This window comes from Coregonus lavaretus (genome assembly GCF_964263955.1).
Source record: "Coregonus lavaretus genome assembly, chromosome: 40".
Taxonomy (NCBI): domain Eukaryota; kingdom Metazoa; phylum Chordata; class Actinopteri; order Salmoniformes; family Salmonidae; genus Coregonus; species Coregonus lavaretus.
Genome location: NC_140027.1, coordinates 7,350,152 through 7,370,791, shown reverse-complemented (window position 1 = coordinate 7,370,791; position 20,640 = coordinate 7,350,152). Strand labels below are relative to the sequence as shown.

The 20,640-nt window shown below is 46.6% G+C and overlaps 1 protein-coding gene across 2 annotated transcripts; it reads left to right on the top strand.

Annotated features, from left to right (window-relative positions):
• Positions 1-503: 503 nt before the first annotated feature.
• On the top strand, positions 504-20,271 carry LOC311113304 (axin-2-like). 2 transcript variants are annotated; one of them, XM_084156521.1, is made up of 10 exons: positions 504-682; positions 2,232-3,162; positions 5,706-5,846; positions 9,072-9,174; positions 11,087-11,227; positions 12,053-12,468; positions 12,791-13,216; positions 13,457-13,552; positions 14,354-14,521; positions 18,406-20,271. In XM_084156521.1, exons 2-10 carry the CDS (start codon positions 2,339-2,341, stop codon positions 18,530-18,532), a joined length of 2,442 nt encoding a protein of 813 aa, XP_084012647.1. In that variant the 5' UTR covers positions 504-682; positions 2,232-2,338; the 3' UTR covers positions 18,533-20,271. The 2 variants fall into 2 exon arrangements, with proteins under 2 accessions (XP_084012647.1, XP_084012646.1); XM_084156520.1 differs by lacking the exon at positions 504-682 and adding an exon at positions 1,082-1,250.
• The last annotated feature ends 369 nt before the right edge of the window (positions 20,272-20,640 follow it).

The following is a 20,640-nucleotide window of genomic DNA, read 5'->3' as shown; positions in this document are numbered from 1 at the left end:
ATTGTCTACCGTGCAGAAATCAATAAGTTAAAATACCAAATATTTAGGAAAGGAGGTATGTCTCTTTAAAGTTTATGTAGCAACAGAAGGATTGCAGGGATAATGCTATTGGGGCGGTAGATCACTTACTTCTGACGTTCCAAAGCCTCAGGGAGTTGGCTCGAGATTGCCAGTCTTTGATAAGGTCCTTACAACCTAGTAAAAACTTTGTCGTTCCAGATAACCACCTGACAGCTTTCTAAATACCGCCGACTATTGTTCAACAGTGTGTTTTGGGGTCTATATATTAGCTGAAGCTTGTGACGATGTAATTCAGTGCATTTTATTTGCTTCTATGTTTTTTGTTATCGGAAAGATGTTTAGATGTTTTTATGTATCTTCCGGGACCAGGCTGACGGTTCTTTACTTTGATGTCCACAGTTAAACCCTCAGCCCGTTCCTTTTGAAATAGCCTAGAGGAGATCTGCCGCTTGCTATGACTACGTGAAACAGTACCTGGGGAAGGGGAAACGAGATTTATTTTCAGGGTTACATTTTATATTCCTCTTCTTTCTGAGATAAACATCAGAGCGGAGTAGACTAACTAGCAATCTGATAGCGTTATTGTAATACTTTTTGGGTTGTTACTTTGTGTCTGTGAACCGTTTCTGATCATACTGGAAAGGACTCTTGTGCATCGATGGTAAGTTGCAAGAATGCAGTTCTGCAACCTTAACCAAGGCCCCCTCTCTTGGTCGCTTTGATGTGTTGCTGCAATGCTTTGAAGTTGAGAAATGTAGGCTACACTTGTTGTTTGTGGTCGAGAACATACCGTAGAATGGATAAGTAAGGCAACTCAGATCGGGGATCAATGTGCTCGTGCGTTTATAGTTTTGGTGATTGTGAAGGCTGTAGAAGAGACTAGTATTGGTTGATGTAGTTTACCGTAGTCTGAAAGAAGGGGGAAAGTGGGATGTATTCGGCAAGGTCCCCCTCTCCCGCCTCCTCGAAATGTCGACACCCCCTCTGATCTACATAGAAGCAGTGCCTGCGTACTTTGGGGTCAGTTGTTGAATGGGACAGGGTACATTAGACTATTCCTAGTGCATCAAGGACACACATGTGGCTAAGTAAATCTAGTCCACTGTCGGATTACCATCACTTCCATCGGACTTTTTGTTGGATATATACCACTAAAGAGGACGGAGCATAAGCAAATGGGAATAGTTTTTTCTTCACTTTCTGCTGGCCTCGGATTTTGTTTTACAATGGTATGTGATGTAGCATAGCCCATGTTCTTTATATACACTTCGCGAGCTGTTTTCTTTTCGTAAAGCATGGTGTTAATTTATGAGTAGTTGGGACATATCGATTGTTTATGCAAGTCTGGTAAACAGACTAAGTGCTAGTAGACATGATCGCTACAATGTAACGTTGTTTTGATTGCGCAAAATAGTTTAGTGGCGCGTGGGCTTATGGTACATTTGGCACAATATGGACAGTTTTACTTGTGACATTATTGAAGATGACGTATAGCGCTTATTCGAAAAACGAATAAGGATATATCTTGTCTAGTAGCCTAGTAATATTGTATTGTGCAGGGTAATCAAATCGCGTTGCACAGACACGTTGCCTAGTGCTCGCTGGCATAGTTATGTGTTGTAGCCTACATGTGAGCTGACATTTAATAGGCTAACTGTGCAAATGATTAAAGGAATTATAGGCTACTGTTGATCGTGATCATTGTACGGGGCTTTTATCCTCACCATTATAGGAAGCTCAGTCCATTGTGGCGCATGGGATGTGTTTTCGCTGTCTTGGATGGCTGGCTGTGTGATGTGCAACACTGGTTGAATGAGGACAAGTGGTACATGGGAACGCAATCCTTATGCATAATGCAGATAACAGTATCGGAAGTACATTTAGACTGAGAATTCATTTGAAATGAAAGCTGTCAGGTGATCGTTTTGATATGCGTAAAATATATTTTTGGTGAGTATTTGGTGAGGAATGTTGGCGATGTGAAACGATTGTTCTTGTCAATTGTCGTTTGATGTGACAAATCGATGCAGACTGTAAATATAGGTTGCTAACCCCCCATTCAGATTATAAATAGATAACTTGATGAGACGAAACCTTTCATTTTTCTTTCTCTGCGAACCGGCGGGGATCTGAAAGGGACTGTTTACTTTATGTCTGCCTTTGAAGTTAGCTGGATCTGGCTTTGATTAGATCAATACTTTCTGTTTCAGAGTGAAAATGAGCCGAGAAGCTCCCCCGCGGATTTAAGAGAGTGAGGAGGATTACAGTGGAGCTCATAGCAGGCACAACGGCACACACGGCAACCGGAGCTGGAGCCATGAGCAGAGCGCTTACGGACCATATCAGCAGTAGCTTCCGAGAAGATGCTCCCCGTCCCCCGGTGCCGGGGGAGGAGGGAGAGGCGTCATGCCACACTCCCAGCAAACATGCCAAAATGAGAGCTCAAAACAAGGCTAAAGCTGTCACCGTCGCGTCTCCCGGCTCCATGCCGAGGAGGAACGAGGATGGACTCGGGGAACCTGAGGGTAGCGCTTCGCCGGATTCACCCCTCGCCCGGTGGACCAAGTCGTTGCATTTTCTCCTGGGTGACCAAGACGGTGCTCACCTTTTCAGGACCTTTCTGGAGCGGGAGAAATGCGTGGACACTTTGGACTTTTGGTTCGCCTGCAACGGGTTTAGGCAAATGGACCTCAAGGATACCAAAACGCTACGAGTTGCCAAAGCTATTTTCAAGCGGTACATTGAAAACAACAGCATTGTTGCCAAGCAGTTGAAACCTGCCACTAAAACCTACATAAGGGATAGTATTAAGAAGCAACAGATAGACTCTGCGATGTTTGACCAAGCACAAACGGAAATTCAGTCAACCATGGAGGAGAATGCGTACCAAATGTTTTTAACTTCTGACATATACCTTGAATATGTGCACACTGGGTGCGAGAACACGGGTTATGCCAACCATAGCGGTCTCGGGAGCCTCAAGTTGATGTGCGGATTTCTGCCACCTCTCATTGAGGAAGAGGAGTGGAGTTGTGACTTGAAGGCGAAAACGTTAGCCTCTGTGGTTGGACTATCTGCTAATGCGCTACGGGCCACTGCTTCCATTCGGACTGCGGCGGAAGTGCTGGAGAATGGGTACAGGTAAGCGAATGCCATAATTTAATTGATTATGTTTACTGTCTATCGAGTAATTGAATTGTTCGTTTTTATTATGACTGTTTATCAATATGCTTATGTTGAATAGAGATCCTAAGGTTACTTAAGTGTATAGTATTAGTGAATTATTCGTTGTTGGGCATGTTGTCTGATGGATAATAGCATATAATTTGCATATAATCCAGTTATTAACATGATGTAAAGAGCAGATATGCATTTGAACTAGTTATTTCCTAACTATGGCAATACGTTTTTCCCTCTAATTCCATTCTGAGATAAAATATGCTTGATGGAGAGAAAAAAATGAAAGTGGAAAAATGTCTGTTTGTCCCCTCTGCCCTGCTGTTAGTCAGGGGGGTGCAAACCATCAATGGATCTGGTATTTCCTTTAAAGTAAATGGTGTATTGCAGGCAGCCCTTCACTGTCTTGCTCATGTTTCCTGTGCTTTGAAATTGCTACTCCAGTAGAGGCATGAATTCAGACACCAAGCCTGCCTGGCTGGCTGTTGCAGCTAGAACATGAAACTAGTGATGCAATTGTGAAGTTATGCAATATTTCTTCATTTTTCACCCTATTATTAAGTAGTCCTATTATTACAGACTGCAGTGTAACACACACACACACACACATACAAGTCAGGAACATTGTGAAAGTGTGGATTTTATGCAAGAGTATGCATCAAAGAGAGCCATTCCAACGTTTTTCACCAAACTGTTCCCCTAGTATGTCCATACAATAAAAACAACATCTGGACACAATGATCACAGAGTAGTTAGAGAGTGTCTTGTTCCTTTCGGTGTCCATAGGAAAAGAGTGATTTGAAAAAGGGGCAGTTTTCAAGGAAACACATTTTCCGGAGAAATGTTTGTTGAGAAGAGGAGAAACTGGGTAACGTGTATGATAGTTTCATGACAAGTTTTCAATTACTAGTATTTTATCTAATTCATATTCAACTTTCATGCTAAAATAGTGTGCCAGATAATTTACCAGAGTTTGGCAGTGGGTTATGGGTTGACTGTCAGGAATATTAGTTCCTATGGCATGATAACTACATGCCATAGCTAGCTAGCAGGCTGGGGGACAGTGTTGCTGTGGCAGACAGGATGTTCAGAAGGGGCCATGTTGAGTTGGGAACTGAAGGGGGACTCAGGGTTTGTTGACATGAGGGCATCTCCTCAGCTTCCTGGTGTGATCGGCACATTCTTGTGTTTCACTAAAGAAAAGGGATAGCCCCCACCCCTCCCTCTCATCTCTTCCCCACCCCTCCCACTCCTCTCTTCTTTCCCCCTGTCCCTCACCAACTGTTTAGGTCAACACATTTCCATCTGAAACATGTGGAACTAATTTCACTATTGCACTCAGATTAAAATTTTTCCCTCTGAAACTTAGCCACTCTCATCCGAAATAACGTGAAAAAACATAGCCGCCGCAGTTCAGCGTCAAACCCCCGTTACCCATTTCGCTTGTGATGTTTTTCCCCCCCTCCTTTCTACCCACTGCTTTTATCTCGTCTTTTAGAGAAATCCCTCTGACAGAGCCTAAGCATGTTCTTTGGAGGGAGACAGGAAGGGGGGGAATCATGAAAGCAAGAAAGAAAGAAAGAGAGAGGGAGGGAGGAACCGAGAGCCCAGCTGCACTAAATACCTGACTTTTTGCGCGAACCTCCAAAGGTCAGGTTTGAGCTGGGGCCTACGGCTTTAGTCATCCTCCCGGCAGTAGGCATTCTCATAAAGAAAGAGGCCCTCCTTCCCCCTTCCCTCACTCCCTCTCTCCCTCTTTTGCTCTCTCTCCCTCCCCAAGCTCAAGTTCTCCCCTCCTTCCTCCCTGTCCACCCCCTTCACTAGTGGAACAGGAATGCAACACAGCAGGAGAGAGTAGAAAGAGAGAGGGAGAGAGAGAGACTTTAGAAGGATGGGAGGGGGGCTTGGTTGTAGGAGAAGAAGGAGGGGTATACAGAGGGGCCTGAATTTAAGGAGAGAAGAGAGAGAGGGAGGGGAGGAAAAAACCAGTAAGAAAAGAGTACACCGCTTCAGAGAGTGAAAAAGTACGGGAGTAGGGGCCTTGCCCAAACAAAAGGGTAGAGAGATAGCAGGAGAGCGAGGGGAAGTGGCTCTGTTGTCCATTCACATACAGCTGAGCTGCTCACTTCACTCACCCCCTCCCTTACCCCCCCCCCCCCACCTCCCTGCCTACACGATGGGGGAGGGGACATGAAAGGAAGAGAGAAAATAAAAAAACATTGTCAAATTCCTGAGGCTTGCGAAAGTAACTGTAATTACTCAAATCTGTAGGAACTCCAACTTGAAAAACTTCAAATCCAACTTTTACTCAAAGACTCTTACTAAAACATGTACACAAGTAAACACACAAACTCCATTTACATAGCTAATACAGGTTCACCAATAGAAGTCTATGCATGGCACTGACGTTTTTGTTTGGGTTTCAGTAATGAAATGGTGGAATATGTATTGTAGTGTAAAAGGGACTGTATCAAGGACTCAAGGACAGTTGCTGTTGTTTTTGGCAGGTCACACAGACGTGGAGACCCAGCCAGTCCCTACTTTGTCAACTCGGGCTATGTGTTCGCCCCTGCCACCAGTGCCAACGACAGCGAGATCTCCAGCGACGCCATGACGGACGACTCCATGTCCATGACCGACAGTAGTGTGTAAGTGTTCTCTCAGCGTTCTCTTCAGGGTTTTCTCTGGGTTTTTCACCTTTTGACCTGGGTTGGGGGTCAACTCCATGTCAACTCCATGTCCATTCTGAAAATCATTTCACAATCAAAGTTGACTCCAGGCCTGCCTTTCTGAAGCATGTCTGAACGTCTATATATTCTGAAGCTCAAAAATTACTTTGATCATTTAGCCATTCAGTTAACACCTTCCATGTATACATATATACGGAAACAATTGGCAAAGACACTCAAGGACTAAATATCAAGTTTATCTGGGAAGCTGGCACTTGTGTTGTTGTGAAAGGGAATGGGAAGTTTATGTTTTAATGATCCTTTCAGATTGAGTTCAGATAATTCTATTAATTTATGAAGTGCCTCTAGGCTTGGGGGCGGGGGGGGGGGGGTCTGTGAAAGTCATTATGTCGAAAAATCTGTTGATGTCTATTCTGATGTGTTACAGGCAGAACTTCTTGATGTGGGGGTGGGGGGGGGGGGGGGGGGGGTGTAGTGGAGCGTTGCCTCAGTTTTCCTCAAAGTAGAAATGTATCCATCCCACCCACAACAGCCTTGTGTGTTTTTTTTCCTTCATATTATCTAATCGCTTTTTCCCTTTGAAGGACTAGAAGGGAAAGAGAGAGAAGGGGGGTGGGGGTGCGAAGACAGGGGGGAGGGAGAGAGAGAGAGGGTGAGGGGAAATAGCCATTTGGACCTTAAGACAAACTCATTGAAAAATGTTGGCAGCAAATGAAAGTGAGCTTACTCACATGGTGGCGCGGTTTCCTGCTCTGCTACTGGCCCTCTCTCTCTCTCTCTCTCTCTCTCTCTGCTGCTGCTGCGATCATGTGTCAGCGCGGCTTTCACGGAGGTTACTCATTCCTGGACCCCAGGATAGGGTCAGGAGGGACTCCCACTGCCCAGATTAGGGCACCCCCAAAATCAACCCGCCCCCCACCCTCTCTCCCCAACCTTCCTCCCTCACCCCTCCAACTCCAACCACCCCCCTATACCACCCCCCTATTTCCCTCTACTCCCCTCTCTCCTTCCCTCTCCTCCTGCACTCCGAGCCAATAGCAGGGGAACGGTGAGGGTTTGGAGTGCAAGGGAGTGAGAAAATAAAGTGCACAGAGGATAAAAGGCTTAACTGAATGGCTTTCAGCCTATTGTTAGCCGAGGGGAGCTTAGGGGGATAAGAGGGGTGGCTGTCTGCTTTGAAAATGACTTGCACAACTGAATAGGAGATCACCATAAAGTAAGGGCCCGTGAAAGAGTGCACGGTCTGTTTTCTTCTTCTTTGCCCATGCATCGCCACCACAACCATCACAAAGGGCCTCGGCCATCGCATAGGCCTGGCTCGCTAGGGTTGATTAAAAACGCAACAGGAGAGAGTGAATGAGAGAGAGAGAGAGAAAGGGTGAGGGAAAGGGATATATTGAGTGGTGTTTTGGAAGGAGAAGGGCCTGAGTTGGGTTTTTGTTTGGTACATTTTTTTGTCACAAATTTCTAGAGTTTTTTTCAAGTGTCTTGAAGGTTCATGGCTTGTAATCGAAGGATAAAAGTTAGGGAAGTATCAATTTTGATACTTGAAAGAAGTATGCCGCTCTTACATGGGCATTATTGGCAGTACTATGTAGGCTCCATCTGGTAATGCCAGTGGAAGTAGAACCCTGAGGCATACAAACCCAGAGTCATTTGACCAAATGATGTATTAAGTAGAAAAAAATTGATCCCACTGGAATTCAGTCACGTCTTTTTCCTGTGAACGTCTTCATGTTAATTATTAAAACATCTTATGGTACAAAGTGTAGCGTCTCACAATGGCCTGCCCTGCACAGAGTTCTTTGAGCCTTTGACAATCTCCTGTCCTCTCCCCCTGTCCCTCTGCTCTCTCTCTCTCTCCCTCTCTCTCTCTCTACCCCTCACCGATTGTAATAAAAACCACAGCTTCTTCCTCCTCATTGGGGGGAACAATTTGATTAGTGTGTCCTTTTATAGTTGGTTAAAAGGCACACTGCAAATTTGAATCTCATTTCCAGATAAAGAACAAGAGGATGAGGACTTGGGTGGGGGGGTGGGGCATATTTTTTCTCTCTTTTTGCTTATATCTTATTTATGGATTTACATGGACGCTAGGGAATGCTGCTGCGCTAACTTCAAACATTACCTTATCTTACAAACCAGCCTTTTGATGTTGCTGAGATCAGAGGCTTGCTGGCGAAACGCTTGCCAAATGAAGATGGCAGCGGGTGCATATGTGCATGAGTGTGAGGTTTCAAAGAGGCAGTGGAAAAACTAGCGTTTGGGCTAGGTCAGACACTTCTGAGCAACCAAAAAGACCAAGATAATTGGCCAGGCTTAAATGGCAGCGGACTGGAAAAGCACACTTTGGAGGGCAAGAAAGAGAAAAAGACACCTCCCCTTTCTTCCCCCCGCTACTGCCTAAAGGATGAAATGTCCAGAGTTTTTTCAGCTACATTATGGCTGTTTTTCTTTATGTCAAACCTTTCTTTATGTCTAACACCGCTTTAAGCAAGATCGCTAGCCCCTCGAGTAGCAGCATTCTAGGCTTCTTCTCTTAGCCAGCTTTAGCAAGGTAGTCGTTGTTACTGAGGCTAGAATTTAAAGTACCTTAGCTGACATTTTGAAAAATCAGGCCCTTCCAATGTTGACAAGGACTGATGGGAACTTATCTGTGGGACACTTTTGAACCCCAGCGTCAGGATGTTTAGCATATCTCCCCCCATTGTCCCGGTGTGTATTTGTTATGTGTGTTATTGTTGCCTTGGCTTCAAGGCCCTTCAAGGGCTCCTCTGGTCTTTGATTTGGGCTGTGATGCGCCCACCCTGGGGGCAATGGGGGTGGTGGGGGTCAGGGTGGTGCTGGGTTAGTCACGTCAGTGATGATCGGGGTTCTGTCGACATCACTAGCCTAATGTGTCTTTCACGTGGCTAATGCATTTTGGGTATTACTTGGGCCTGTGGGGTCACTAGTGGGAATGTTTGAACACATCCTTCCCATCAATAACATCATTCTAGATAATTTGGTTTTAAGCAAAGACAAAGGGAGGCGAGAAAATGTAAATGTTTCTATGGAGATACTGTAGATATGTAGCGGTTAGCATGATAGTTTGCTAACTAGCCCCTGGTTCTTCAGGGAACATTTTGAGTGACCTGTGACTATGTTATTGACCCTGTGTCCTACCTGTGTCCCTTCTGACAGAGATGGGATCCCTCCATACAAGCTGGGCACCAAGAAGCAGCTCCAGCGGGAGATGCACCGCAGCGTCAAGATCAACGGCCTGGTCTCGCTACCCCACTTTCCTGTGAGTCCCGCTTCCTGTTTTGATGTCTGATGTCTTTATATACAGTGTCTTCAAACTCCACAAACTTTTCTCAATCGCCCTTTACAACCGGTTCCCTTTCCCCCCCATTGGGAACTGTGTTTTCTTCTTCTTCTTTTTATTTTGCAGAGTGCATGTTATTGATGTTGTGGTAGAATACTATATTCTTTCCCCCCGCATATTTTCCTGTAAAAGTCAGGGAAAATGAAAAATGAAATTTGCATATCACTTATTTTCTCTCCTGCTCAACCATATACACCCCCTCCCTTCCTCCCATCCAACGTATGTCATTTATAGCTGTCAAATATAGACCCCTGTTGCTTTCCTTCCTTGTGTTTACCTCCATAACTTAGTCAAGAATGTTATAAATGCATCATGTTAAAAAACAAAATGGATAATGATGGTGGTGGTGGTGATAATGAGGATGATTATCATTCGAGGTCAGGGGTCACAGAACCAAGCCTTGTGATGCTCCCTAAATCAGCCAGCTTACTACTCAGCCCTGTGCTTTGATCATGGCGATGAATGAATGGGACCCAGGTTGCCTGGCCTCTTTATTGACAACCTCCAACAGAGCCCCCCCACACACACTCCCCTTTTGTCACAGTAGACCCCTACCCCCACCCCAGCCCCCATATGACTCTCACCACCCCCACCCCCACTGCCTGTAGTGTCATGTGCAAGCAGGGGTCTCTAAATGCATGGTACTTCATGGCACAACTCTAGGGCTTGGAGTGGTTAGATTGACACTCAGTGCTGGGGCACCCGTGTCAGAAAACAACCAATGCAAATTGTTTTGTCCTCTTCCCTTCACGATGTGTTTGTGTACTGTCTTGACGCATAGGGAAGTCTTTGTGTGTGTGTGTGTGTGGGTGTGTTGTGTAGGGAGGGATGTAGCCAAGTAGAAGGGGCCCTTGTTGTCTGTTTCTCTCTCCTCGCTCCCTCCCTTCCCCACTTGCTCTCCTTTTAATGTCTCCCTCCTGATTTGGAGATGGCTCGGGCTCCCAAGATGCACCAGCCCCAGGCAGCGGGGGCTCTGCGCGGCGCTGACGCGCCTTTGCCAGCAGCCCCTCGCTCTCCTTTCTTCTCTCTTCCCTTCATCGTCTCTACAAAGAGATGAGAGGACCAACAAAAAAATAGAGGAAAATCAAGAAAGCCAGAGCGCCAAATAATAATACAGAAGAGAGAAAAGAAGATGAGAGAAGCCGGCACATATAGTTTGAGAAAAATAGGATAATGCGACTACAGTACCTCAGAGGTGCCCTGCGTGCAGTCAGGAAATAAATTACCACTTCCCCTTAGATCTCCCCGGTATTTGACTCCTCTATCCTCCTCTCCTTCGCTCCCTCCCTCCCTCCTACCACTCCACAAGCGCCACACATCTCTCAATCCTCTTCCTCCTTTTTTCTTCTTCCTCTTCTTGTTTTAATATTGTCCCCCTCTTTTTTTTTTCTCTGCCTCCTCCTCTGACTGTCGATATCTGTCTTTTATTCGGGGAGATTTAAAGCCGCGTGTCCCTCCCACCCCAAGCAGTGGAGTGTTTGATGTTTGACAAGGGCCCCTTTGAAGTGTGCTAACTTCAGAGGCGGACTCCGCTGATGGCTTGGTCGGAGTACAGAGGGAGCAGGCGGGGGGCCCTTCTCCTCGGAGCCAGACCAACTGCTACCCCCCCCATCCCGCTACCCCGCTGACGGGCAGGCGGTGCCAAGGACAGCGGGAATGGGGAGGGGGTATCGGGCTAGGGGTTAGCCCAGGGGCAAGGGCATCAAAGGAGGCCTATAGAGTTAGAGTAGAGGGCACTGGAGGAATTGGGGGGCAAACTAGGGACAACTAACTCAAACACTCACTCAAACACACACTCAAAAGTGTCCTTCCTCCCATCTCGCTGCTACAGAGGACACACAGGCTGCCAAAAGAGATGACGCCGGTGGAGCCCTCGGCCTTCGCCGCCCAGCTGATCTCCAGACTGGAGAAACTGAAAAGGGAGCAGGACACCATGAGCTCCCTGGAGGAGAGGCTACAGCAGATCCAGGAGGTAAGAAAACCCCCCTTTCCAAACTACATTGGTACATCCCACCTCACTCCCCAACCCACCTGCATTGAGCTATGAGCTTTGGAACGTTCCATTGTGACCTAGTTTAGGTGACTCTCCGGTCCTGAACCCTGTCTTTGCTACCTAGAAAGGCAATGTAGCTAGGAGGAGCCATGTGAGAAGTTAGCTTTGTAGCTAGCTAGCTGACTCTTCTTCCTTGATTCAAAGAGACTTTGCGTGCGGTCTTGCTTTAGAAAGAATAAGACCCAGGGAATTTAACTAACTAAGGGTCTGCGGTGGAGTTTAGCGACTTCTTCTCTTAGTCTTCATTCCTCTTCTTCTGAGGAAGTTTCAAACGTATGTTTCTTGACACACTTGAAGTTTCTTCAAATGGTTAGCGCTTAGCGCTCAACTCTCCAGCGGCGTATTGCTGAGTGTGTGTAGTGCCAGTCTCTTTGTGAGTCTGGGCTTGCTGTGCATTATAGATGAAGAACGAAGAAGCTAGCACACCCAAAGCCTGTTAGTAAGTAGAACCAGGGTGAAAGAAACTGAACGAGAAAGTCAAATCAAGTTACGCCATAGAAATCGTCTCAGCTACTTCACAAGCCAATACAGTACATGGTGTTTGTTGCAGTGTGAAGTTTGCTGCGAATGGTCCAAATATTGTCGACTGACTGAAGTAGCGTTTTCCGCAAATGTCATTTGGTTGGGTTTAGCAAGCTAGCAATGCTTATATTTGTAGTGTTATGGAATTGAGTTGGTTAAATTATCCCTATACTTCTATATTGCGTCCATGTTCTAAAGCACTATGTCTTTGTGTGTGCGTAGGAGGAGGAAAGGGACGAGAGTGACCTCTCCACCACCGTCCCGCTCCACCACCCCCTGCTTCCCCCCTCGTCCGGCGCCGAGGAGGACGCCCAGGCCATCCTAGACGAGCACCTATCCCGGGTGCTCAAGACGCCCGGATGCCAGTCGCCCGGCGTGGTCCGCCACTCGCCCCGCTCGTGCTCTCCCGACCGGCCCTCTGCCACCGTGGTCCCCTTCCTGGGGCCCTCGTATCCGGGGGCCTCCAAGGGCCTGTTGGCTGGGATCAGGCAGTCGACCAAGCACATCCACCACCACTACATCCACCACCACACCGCCACCGGCCCCAAGAGCAAGGAGCAGATCGAGGCAGAGGCGGCGCAGCACATCCAGTGTCTCTGTCCACCAGGGGGCGCCGACTACTCCGACTTCACCCCCGGGTCAGTTCACATACAATATTACCTGTACTGGGGTCCGTTTCACATCAAGTACACTACATTTACTTTAGAGTTGTGCTTCACATACAACTACATTTACCTTAGGGCTGTACTTGGGTCAGTGATTTAAACTGTGCACTTAGGTCACTGGCAATGACACCTTATCTTATGGATATGTCTCAGCATATGCTGAGTTTAATTTAGATTGATGTGACAAGCTGTATTGTTCCTATCGCTTGGCTCTAGTGATTGTTGTAGGAAAATGTAGTCTCTCCTCATGGAATAGTCCCATGTAACCCTCTCCTCTCTGTCTCCCTCCCTCCAGCCGCTGCAGCAGTTTGTCCAAGCGGCCGGGGATGCCGTGCGAAGGCATAAGCCTGAGCCAGGCCAATGGCAGCGAGGGGGTCACGTCCCCACCCCACCTGCCCCTGGACTCCACGGACCGCTCGCAGAACGTCTGGCAGTGGATCCTGGAGAGCGAGAGGCAGGGCAAGAACAAACCTCACAGCAGCACTCAGGGCCTGAAGAAGACCCACCTCCCGGACCCCTCCACGCCCAAGACCCTTCCTGGCCGAACGCACACTTGGGGAGGCGTGGGCGGCATGGGGGGTCACCTCCGTGGAGGTCACCATCCGGCCCACCCCTTCATCCAGGACCCGGCCATGCCTCCCCTGCCCCCGCCCAACACCCTGGCCCAGTTAGAAGAAGCCTGCAGGAGGCTAGAGGAGGTCTCCAAGCCCCCCAAACAGAGGTAGGCACACATACACACACTCAAACACTCATATAGCCCCTCTTTGTCCTAGCTTGAGATGTATAGTCATTTACATTGAGCCAAATTAATCTATCCAAATTAATTGAGAGATTTTCTGAAATGGTTGACTTCAGTCGACTATTAAAGCCTACACCTGTTTTCCTCCATCTATGTCATGAATACCGATTCCATCAATCTCATTTCATTGTTTCTTTGTCTCTGTCTTTCTATGACTGACAGGCATTCAACGTCTAGCCTTCAAAGAGACAGGAGTCATCCTGTGCCTTTCCCCAGTGGAAACCCACCTCTGTCCAGCCCCGCACTTCAAACAGAGGAGTATGTTCATCTTTCTCTCTCTCTCCCTTTGTACTAGCTGCCTTTCTTTCTCTCTCTTGCACTTGTTCTCTCTCTGATTTCCCCCACGATAGGGGTAGTGTGAGTCAGCATGTCCATCCCTTTGAACTCTTCTTTTCTCTCTCGCTTTTAATCATTTAAGATTAAACATGATGGGTGTAGTCTGACACAGTCGTCACGCGCACACACACACACACACCAGTGGATACACAGACGTACACATGGAAGATAAAGATCTCTGGTTGTTATTTTGGCCCTCTCTTCGCTACCTCAGCCCTGTGTGTGTTGGTGTGTTGGTGTGTTGGTGTGTTGGTGTGTTGGTGTGTTGGTGTGTTGGTGTGTTGGTGTGTTGGTGTGTGTGTACGTCTGTATCTGTGTGTTTGTGTAGGGCAGCTTGGTTGTGTTTGATGTTAGGGCCGTAGCCAACTGACTGCCAGGGTTTTTTGAGATTTAATTGGCTGACCTTCAGCGGGCCAGCTGTCTCGTCTGAAGTATATGACCACGAAAAGGCCCCTGGAAGTGAACGAGGAAGTGTGTGTGTGTGTGTGGGATCAAATGCACACACACACACCTGTAATTGGGTCAGGTTCACCTTACCCTTAAGCTATTCCCCACTAAATTCAGCTTATTCAGTACTGTCTAACCTCCGAACCAAGAGTGTTCGTAGCTCTGGATAAGAATTTCTGCTAAATGACTCAAATATAATGTAAATGTTGAAGTCTTAGCTATGGGATCAGGTTATGCTTTCTTTATCTAATGTGTTGCTTGTCCCTCTGTTTCCAGGTGGAAAGAGCCAAAGAAGTCGATCAGCGGTGTGAGTGTATCTGGCTGTGACCTGGTGGTCACCTACTTCTTCTGTGGTGAGGAGATCCCCTATCGCAGCATGATGAAGACACACAGTCTCACCCTGGGACACTTCAAGGAGCAGCTTAGCAAAAAAGGCAATTACAGGTAAACACCGAGACGAATACACACACCTTTAATATAAAACTACGGGTGAACACACACACATCTTTCATGCACAACACACCTTTAATGTACAACTAGAGGTAAACACACCCCTTTCAAACACACATTTCATGCACAACACACACTCGCGTGAGTGTTTGTTTGTCTATGTGTTTGTGTATGAACTAAATGTGTGTGAAGTAGTGAGAAGGAAGAGTAGAACTCTGTCTGAGCGAGGGGGGGGGGATGGGTCGATCCACTGTACAGAGAGGAAAGCAGGGGATTTTTACTGGAACGATTTGGTTCACATCTGCTATTGATTTCCATAGTAAGGCAGTCTTAATAAGGACGGCTTTGAAGTCCAGGCCTTTTATTTTGTGTACAAAGACTCAACAAGCCACTGCGAGGCACCCAAATTCCTCCTCCTCCCAAGGATTACATCAGGCAGTATTACGGGCACCTTTTTCTTCTTAGATTCAGTTATATGTTGATTTAACATTTAAGAGGGTTGCATGAGTTGTCAAAATCACTGGTGTTTTGATTAGTAGTCGTTGAAAGTGGATATGACTTGATAAAGTTAGAAATTAGAGAGAGACTGAATCGTTTCACACAATTTCACATTCAACCAAAAGGAACCTACACCTAAAGGGGACTCTAGAGTAAAGTAGAGTTTTATGACCGTCATATCTATAGGTTGTAGCACACCAAAGAGACAGTATTCCATGACATCAGTATCTCGATTCTAAACACCCATCCACATCTGCTTGTTAGTCCGCGCTAAACCCATCCAAACAACTCATCACACCCCCACTATCCCGTAACTCTTCCGCGGGAAAGAAAGGTTGATTTGAAGCCGATGGCTCTAATGGCTTAGAATGTGTGGAGTTGGTTAATTTCAACATGGCAGGAGAACAGTACTCGGCCACGTTTCCAGATGATATCGGTGCCAGATGTTGCACAGAGAGAAACTTTGCCATATATAACATGATCCAATGGAAATACTCCTTTTCTCTCCTTATTCTCTATCGTTACTTCTCTCGCTCTCTTTCTCCCCATTCTCTCTCTTCCTCTCTTCTCTCGCTCTCTTTCTCTCCTCTTTCTCCCCCATTCTCTCTCTTCCTCTCTTCTTTCGCTCTCTTTCTCTCCTCTTTCTCCCCATTCTCTCTTTTCCTCTCTTCTCTCGCTCTCTCTTTCTCTCCTCTTTCTCCCCCATTCTCTCTCTTCCTCTCTTCTTTCGCTCTCTTTCTCTCCTCTTTCTCCCCATTCTCTCTCTTCCTCTTCTCTCGCTCTCTCTTTCTCTCCTCTTTCTCCCCCATTTCCTCTCTTCTCTCGCTCTTTCTCTCCTCTTTCTCCCCATTCTCTCTCTTCCTCTCTTCTCTCGCTCTCTCTTTCTCTCCCCTTTCTCCCCCATTCTCTCTCTTCCTCTCTTCTCTCGCTCTTTCTCTCCTCTTTCTCCCCCATTCTCTCTCTTCCTCTCTTCTCTCGCTCTCTTTCTCTCCTCTTTCTCCCCCATTCTCTCTCTTCCTCTCTTCTCTCGCTCTCTTTCTCTCCTCTTTCTCCCCCATTCTCTCTCTTCCTCTCTTCTCTCGCTCTCTTTCTCTCCTCTTTCTCCCCCATTCTCTCTCTTCCTCTCTTCTCTCGCTCTCTTTCTCTCCTCTTTCTCCCCCATTCTCTCTCTTCCTCTCTTCTCTCGCTCTCTTTCTCTCCTCTTTCTCCCCATTCTCTCTTTTCCTCTCTTCTCTCGCTCTCTCTTTCTCTCCTCTTTCTCCCCCATTCTCTCTCTTCCTCTCTTCTCTCGCTCTCTTTCTCTCCTCTTTCTCCCCCATTTCCTCTCTTCTCTCGCTCTTTCTCTCCTCTTTCTCCCCATTCTCTCTCTTCCTCTCTTCTCTCGCTCTTTCTCTCCTCTTTCTCCCCATTCTCTCTTTTCCTCTCTTCTCTCGCTCTCTTTCTCTCCTCTTTCTCCCCCATTCTCTCTCTTCCTCTCTTCTCTCGCTCTCTTTCTCTCCTCTTTCTCCCCATTCTCTCTTTTCCTCTCTTCTCTCGCTCTCTCTTTCTCTCCTCTTTCTCCCCCATTCTCTCTCTTCCTCTCTTCTCTCGCTCTCTTTCTCTCCTCTTTCTCCCCCATTTCCTCTCTTCTCTCGCTCTTTCTCTCCTCTTTCTCCCCATTCTCTCTCTTCCTCTCTTCTCTCGCTCTTTCTCTCCTCTTTCTCCGCCATTCTCTCTTTTCCTCTCCTCTCTCGCTCTCTCTCAGAAAAGAAGCGATGCCTTTGAACTATTTGTTAGTGAAGATGGAGCACTTTCATCTAAAGAATAAGGTTGTGATTAAATGGCAAGAGACACGAGCATCTGTTTAGATTTGATTTATGCCACGAAGATGCACTTGGCTAAGGCCTCTACCTTTATTAGTTTCAGTATCAGTGTTAGGATCAGTAGTTTCAGTGTTCAGGCTTCCAGAAAGGTTTGAGACCCTTCGTTTCGCTACAGTCTTCAACCATGTTGAAAATGCATCATCCCAAAAAACATAGGAACGTCCAACCATCCAAACCACACCCTAGCAGCTGTACGACCCTCCCTCACCATTACTCCGCCGTTTGCCAACCCTCTCCACGTACGATTAAAAACATGATGAAGAAGTGGAGAAAAGAACATGCTTTTTACGCGTTACACGTGTTGCTTGTATGACTTGTAGGTCGGCGTCGCTTATAAAAACAAGGGAGGTGGGGGGGGGGGGGGGAATTCCTGGGCCCAGGCATACATGGGTAAAATGAGGCATTTTCCATTACCAAGCTTATCATTAAATCTCCCCTGTTGGTCATCACTGCCTTTAAAGCTAGAGGAGAAGAAACCATTAAGAACTCTAGTCAGTAGACTTCATAGACTGAGCTGAATCAAGCCTGGGATTTTGGGGGGAGGGTGGGGTGAGGGGGAGGTGGAGGTGTTGGTGAGGTGACTCTTTGACCTCCAGGAGACTGTCTGGATTGGTGTACTCCTCCTCGCAGGGTATCTGCCTTCGGGCCCGGCCTGCGTCCAATCTATCACACCCACGGAGGGGGTCCGGGAGAGAGGCCTGCTCCTCTCTTTTCCTCTCTTCCTCTCTTTCGCTCTCCCTCTGTTCTCTGCTGGTGATCGGAAAGCTGCCTAAAGTTCTTTCTCTCTCTCTCTCTCCATAGTTGTCTCTAGCAGTGTGTTAGTAGGTGTGTGTGTGTGGGGCGTGCAGTGACAGGCAGACTCTCAGGCACCTGAAATGTCAGCCCTAGTGAAAGGAAGGCCCTTCATTTGACAGTGGGGCACAATTAAAAGGCCAGGCTAGACAAGGGGAGCTCAGTGCTAAGGGAGGGGGGGGGGGCCTTAAGACAGGAGAGGAGGGGGGGGGGGGGGCTTAAGACAGGTCCTAATTAGCCCTTCAACTTTAATGAAACCTTCCAGGACAGATAGGCATCTGTACAATGGCCAGCAGTCAAGTTCCTTTTGCTCCCTCTCTCTTTGGTCTCCGCTGCTGCTGCTAATTCCTTGAAACAATCACTGACAGGGCTATACCCAACCTGGCAACCCAAACTAGTTGGAGTGGTTGGGGTTGCCAGGTTGGGTTGAGTTCTGTTTGTGAGTGGCGTTGGTGGTGCTTAATGTAGTCAAGCTTTGTTCTTTGAAGTTAGAGGGATGGCGCTGAACTGTGTGACTAAGGCTGTTTGGTTACAGGTTTGAGTCATCGTGTGTGGGGAGTTGGTTGTGTAGGTGCCGAGAAACTATTTTCATGGTATATAAATACTATTTTTAGCACTCACTTGTCCATAGTGACGAGTTAAAGAGGAAGACACCATGCTAGTTTTGTTTTGTACTCTCGAAACACCTTTTCTGACCATGCCGCTCTCTCTCTCGTTTCTCTTCAGGTACTACTTCAAGAAGGCCAGCGACGAGTTTGAGTGCGGGGCCGTGTTCGAGGAGGTATGGGAGGACGGCGCCCTTCTGCCCATGTATGAGGGCAAGGTCCTGGGTAAGGTGGAGAGAATGGACTGATGCCACCCTTACCCACCCTACCTTACTCATCAACCAAATACCCAACCTCCGGGGCACAGACTGTCGCGAGGAACCGGAGTGATTGACTTGATTGGTGGAAAACGCTCCAGACTTTCTTTTCTACTATTAAGCTAAATAAGAGTTAATATATCCAGCACAAGAGGAGTGTGATTGAAGGAACACGAGCCAATGAAGTATGCCGAACCCAGAGGAGGCCCCGCCTCCCCTGACTTTCTTAACCAATCAGCCTTAGAAACACAAGTGAACGACACGACAGACTGAGAGAGAGAGAGACGGCGATTGGAGGCCTCTAGGCTCCTTGAATATAACCACTGAAGATGCAGATGACTGTTTGTCCATTACGAGAGGCTAACGTTGCGATTACGTAATGGTAACATTGTGAGAACGTTGAGCTAACGTTGCGTCGCTCCCTGATCACCTGCAATGGACTGGCTACAGCACCAGAAGCCCTGCGAATGACGCCACCTGCTCTTATAACATTGTGCTAACGTTGTGCAAATGTTGTTACAAAATGAAACTTCTGTACGTGTGCATATACATACATGCAAATATGTGTATATATACATGTATTATATTATATTGATGCGTTTTTGTCATGAGTTGAAAGTTTGAGTATTTATTGAAAAATTGTCCTCTCCCTCCCTCCCTCCCTCCCTCACCTTCCACTTGTCTATCCCCACCCCCACCACCCAACCAACCCAACCCCGTCCCCCATGTCCAGTTGATGGACAAGCTGCTTCGAGTGTTGGGAGAATACTGTGGTGATCATTTTTATTTTATTTACCTTGTAATGTCACAAAGGTCATGACACTAGCCGAGTGCTCCCCCTAACTTCCCCCCTTTACCCATGTCCAACCTCACTGTACCAGGGGTCTGCTGAGACTGAACCTTCCACTGTCGTAAGTAAACCAACCAACAACCCAGTCTTAATATATGCTGCTGCTGATATGTGTTCTCTTCCGTTTCTAAGCCAGAGTAAGAGTAGGTAGTTTTCTCTCACTCCAGCACAGAGCTCTATCCTTTTTAGTTGTTGTGCCTTTGTTTGTGGACCAGGCATCACACAGGGAAAGACAAGAAAGAAAGATGAGAAAGAAAGAAACATGGATTAGATGAACAGAGAGGACCTGGAGAAAAGTTGTACCATCTAATAATGGAACGTGTTTACAGCGAGCACACCAAAATAACCTTGTCGCGCTTCTATCAAAATAACCACCTCTCCAGGAAGCGGTGGCTTAATATCGCTACGTTTCAAAATTGCTTCCGATCCATATTTATTAGCAAAGAAAAAATGTTGCTCCAATAGCATTTGAATGTTGTGAAAAGAACATCTTAAACTACAGAGCTCCTGTATACATTTGTAATTATGCATTTTCTGAAGTACGGATAAAAGGACACAAAAACTATTGCTAGTGTTTTGTTGAGGACAGCACCTGTGCCTACATGGATGCCATACCATGTACTACCCTGATTCAGGGTGTTAATCATTATTCCCTTGGTTTTCAGAAGGGTTTTATGTTGAAAATATTTTTTATGCATTTAATAATAATATCCTGTAATCATGTTATTTGTTTTTACGCCGTGGCTTTTTTTGTTTTGTTCTATCTAAACTGTAAATTATACATTATATACAGAGTTTCATTTAAAGATTTACATGGACCTATAATTATTGTAATTATTAAGAGATGTAGCCTTTATTAAAGTTTTATATTTTTCAAATGAAAGCTTTTGTTGTCTGCGCATTTCTGTTGTTCAATTGCAAACGGGAACGGGAATGCTTGATTATGGGACAATGCATATGACATTAACAACAAAACTGTCCTCTTTGGAGAAACATTCAAGACACAAGATTACATTTCTGCCTTATTCTTCAGATCATAGTTCTATACGGGATTGGAATCCGTATGATGGAAAAAGTAAGGACAAGACAGCTGCAGAATGATGAAGCTGAAGTGGCTCAATACTGACGGAAGTGGGCATTGCGTACTCATGGCCCATGGGGTAGACAGATGTAGCACTGTGTCCCAAATTGCACCCAATTCCTTATTTAGTACACTACTTTTGACCAGAGTCGATCGATTCTGGGAATA

What these genes read in the sequence shown, in the direction of transcription:
- LOC311113304 (XM_084156521.1), top strand. Translation starts at nt 2,339, where the DNA reads ATGAGCAGAGCGCTTACGGACCATATCAGCAGTAGCTTCCGAGAAGAT. An exon ending in GGCTACAGCAGATCCAGGAG is followed by an intron (nt 11,228 to 12,052) that starts GTAAGAAAACCC and finishes GTGTGTGCGTAG; the next exon opens with GAGGAGGAAAGGGACGAGAG. An exon ending in TACTCCGACTTCACCCCCGG is followed by an intron (nt 12,469 to 12,790) that starts GTCAGTTCACAT and finishes CCCTCCCTCCAG; the next exon opens with CCGCTGCAGCAGTTTGTCCA.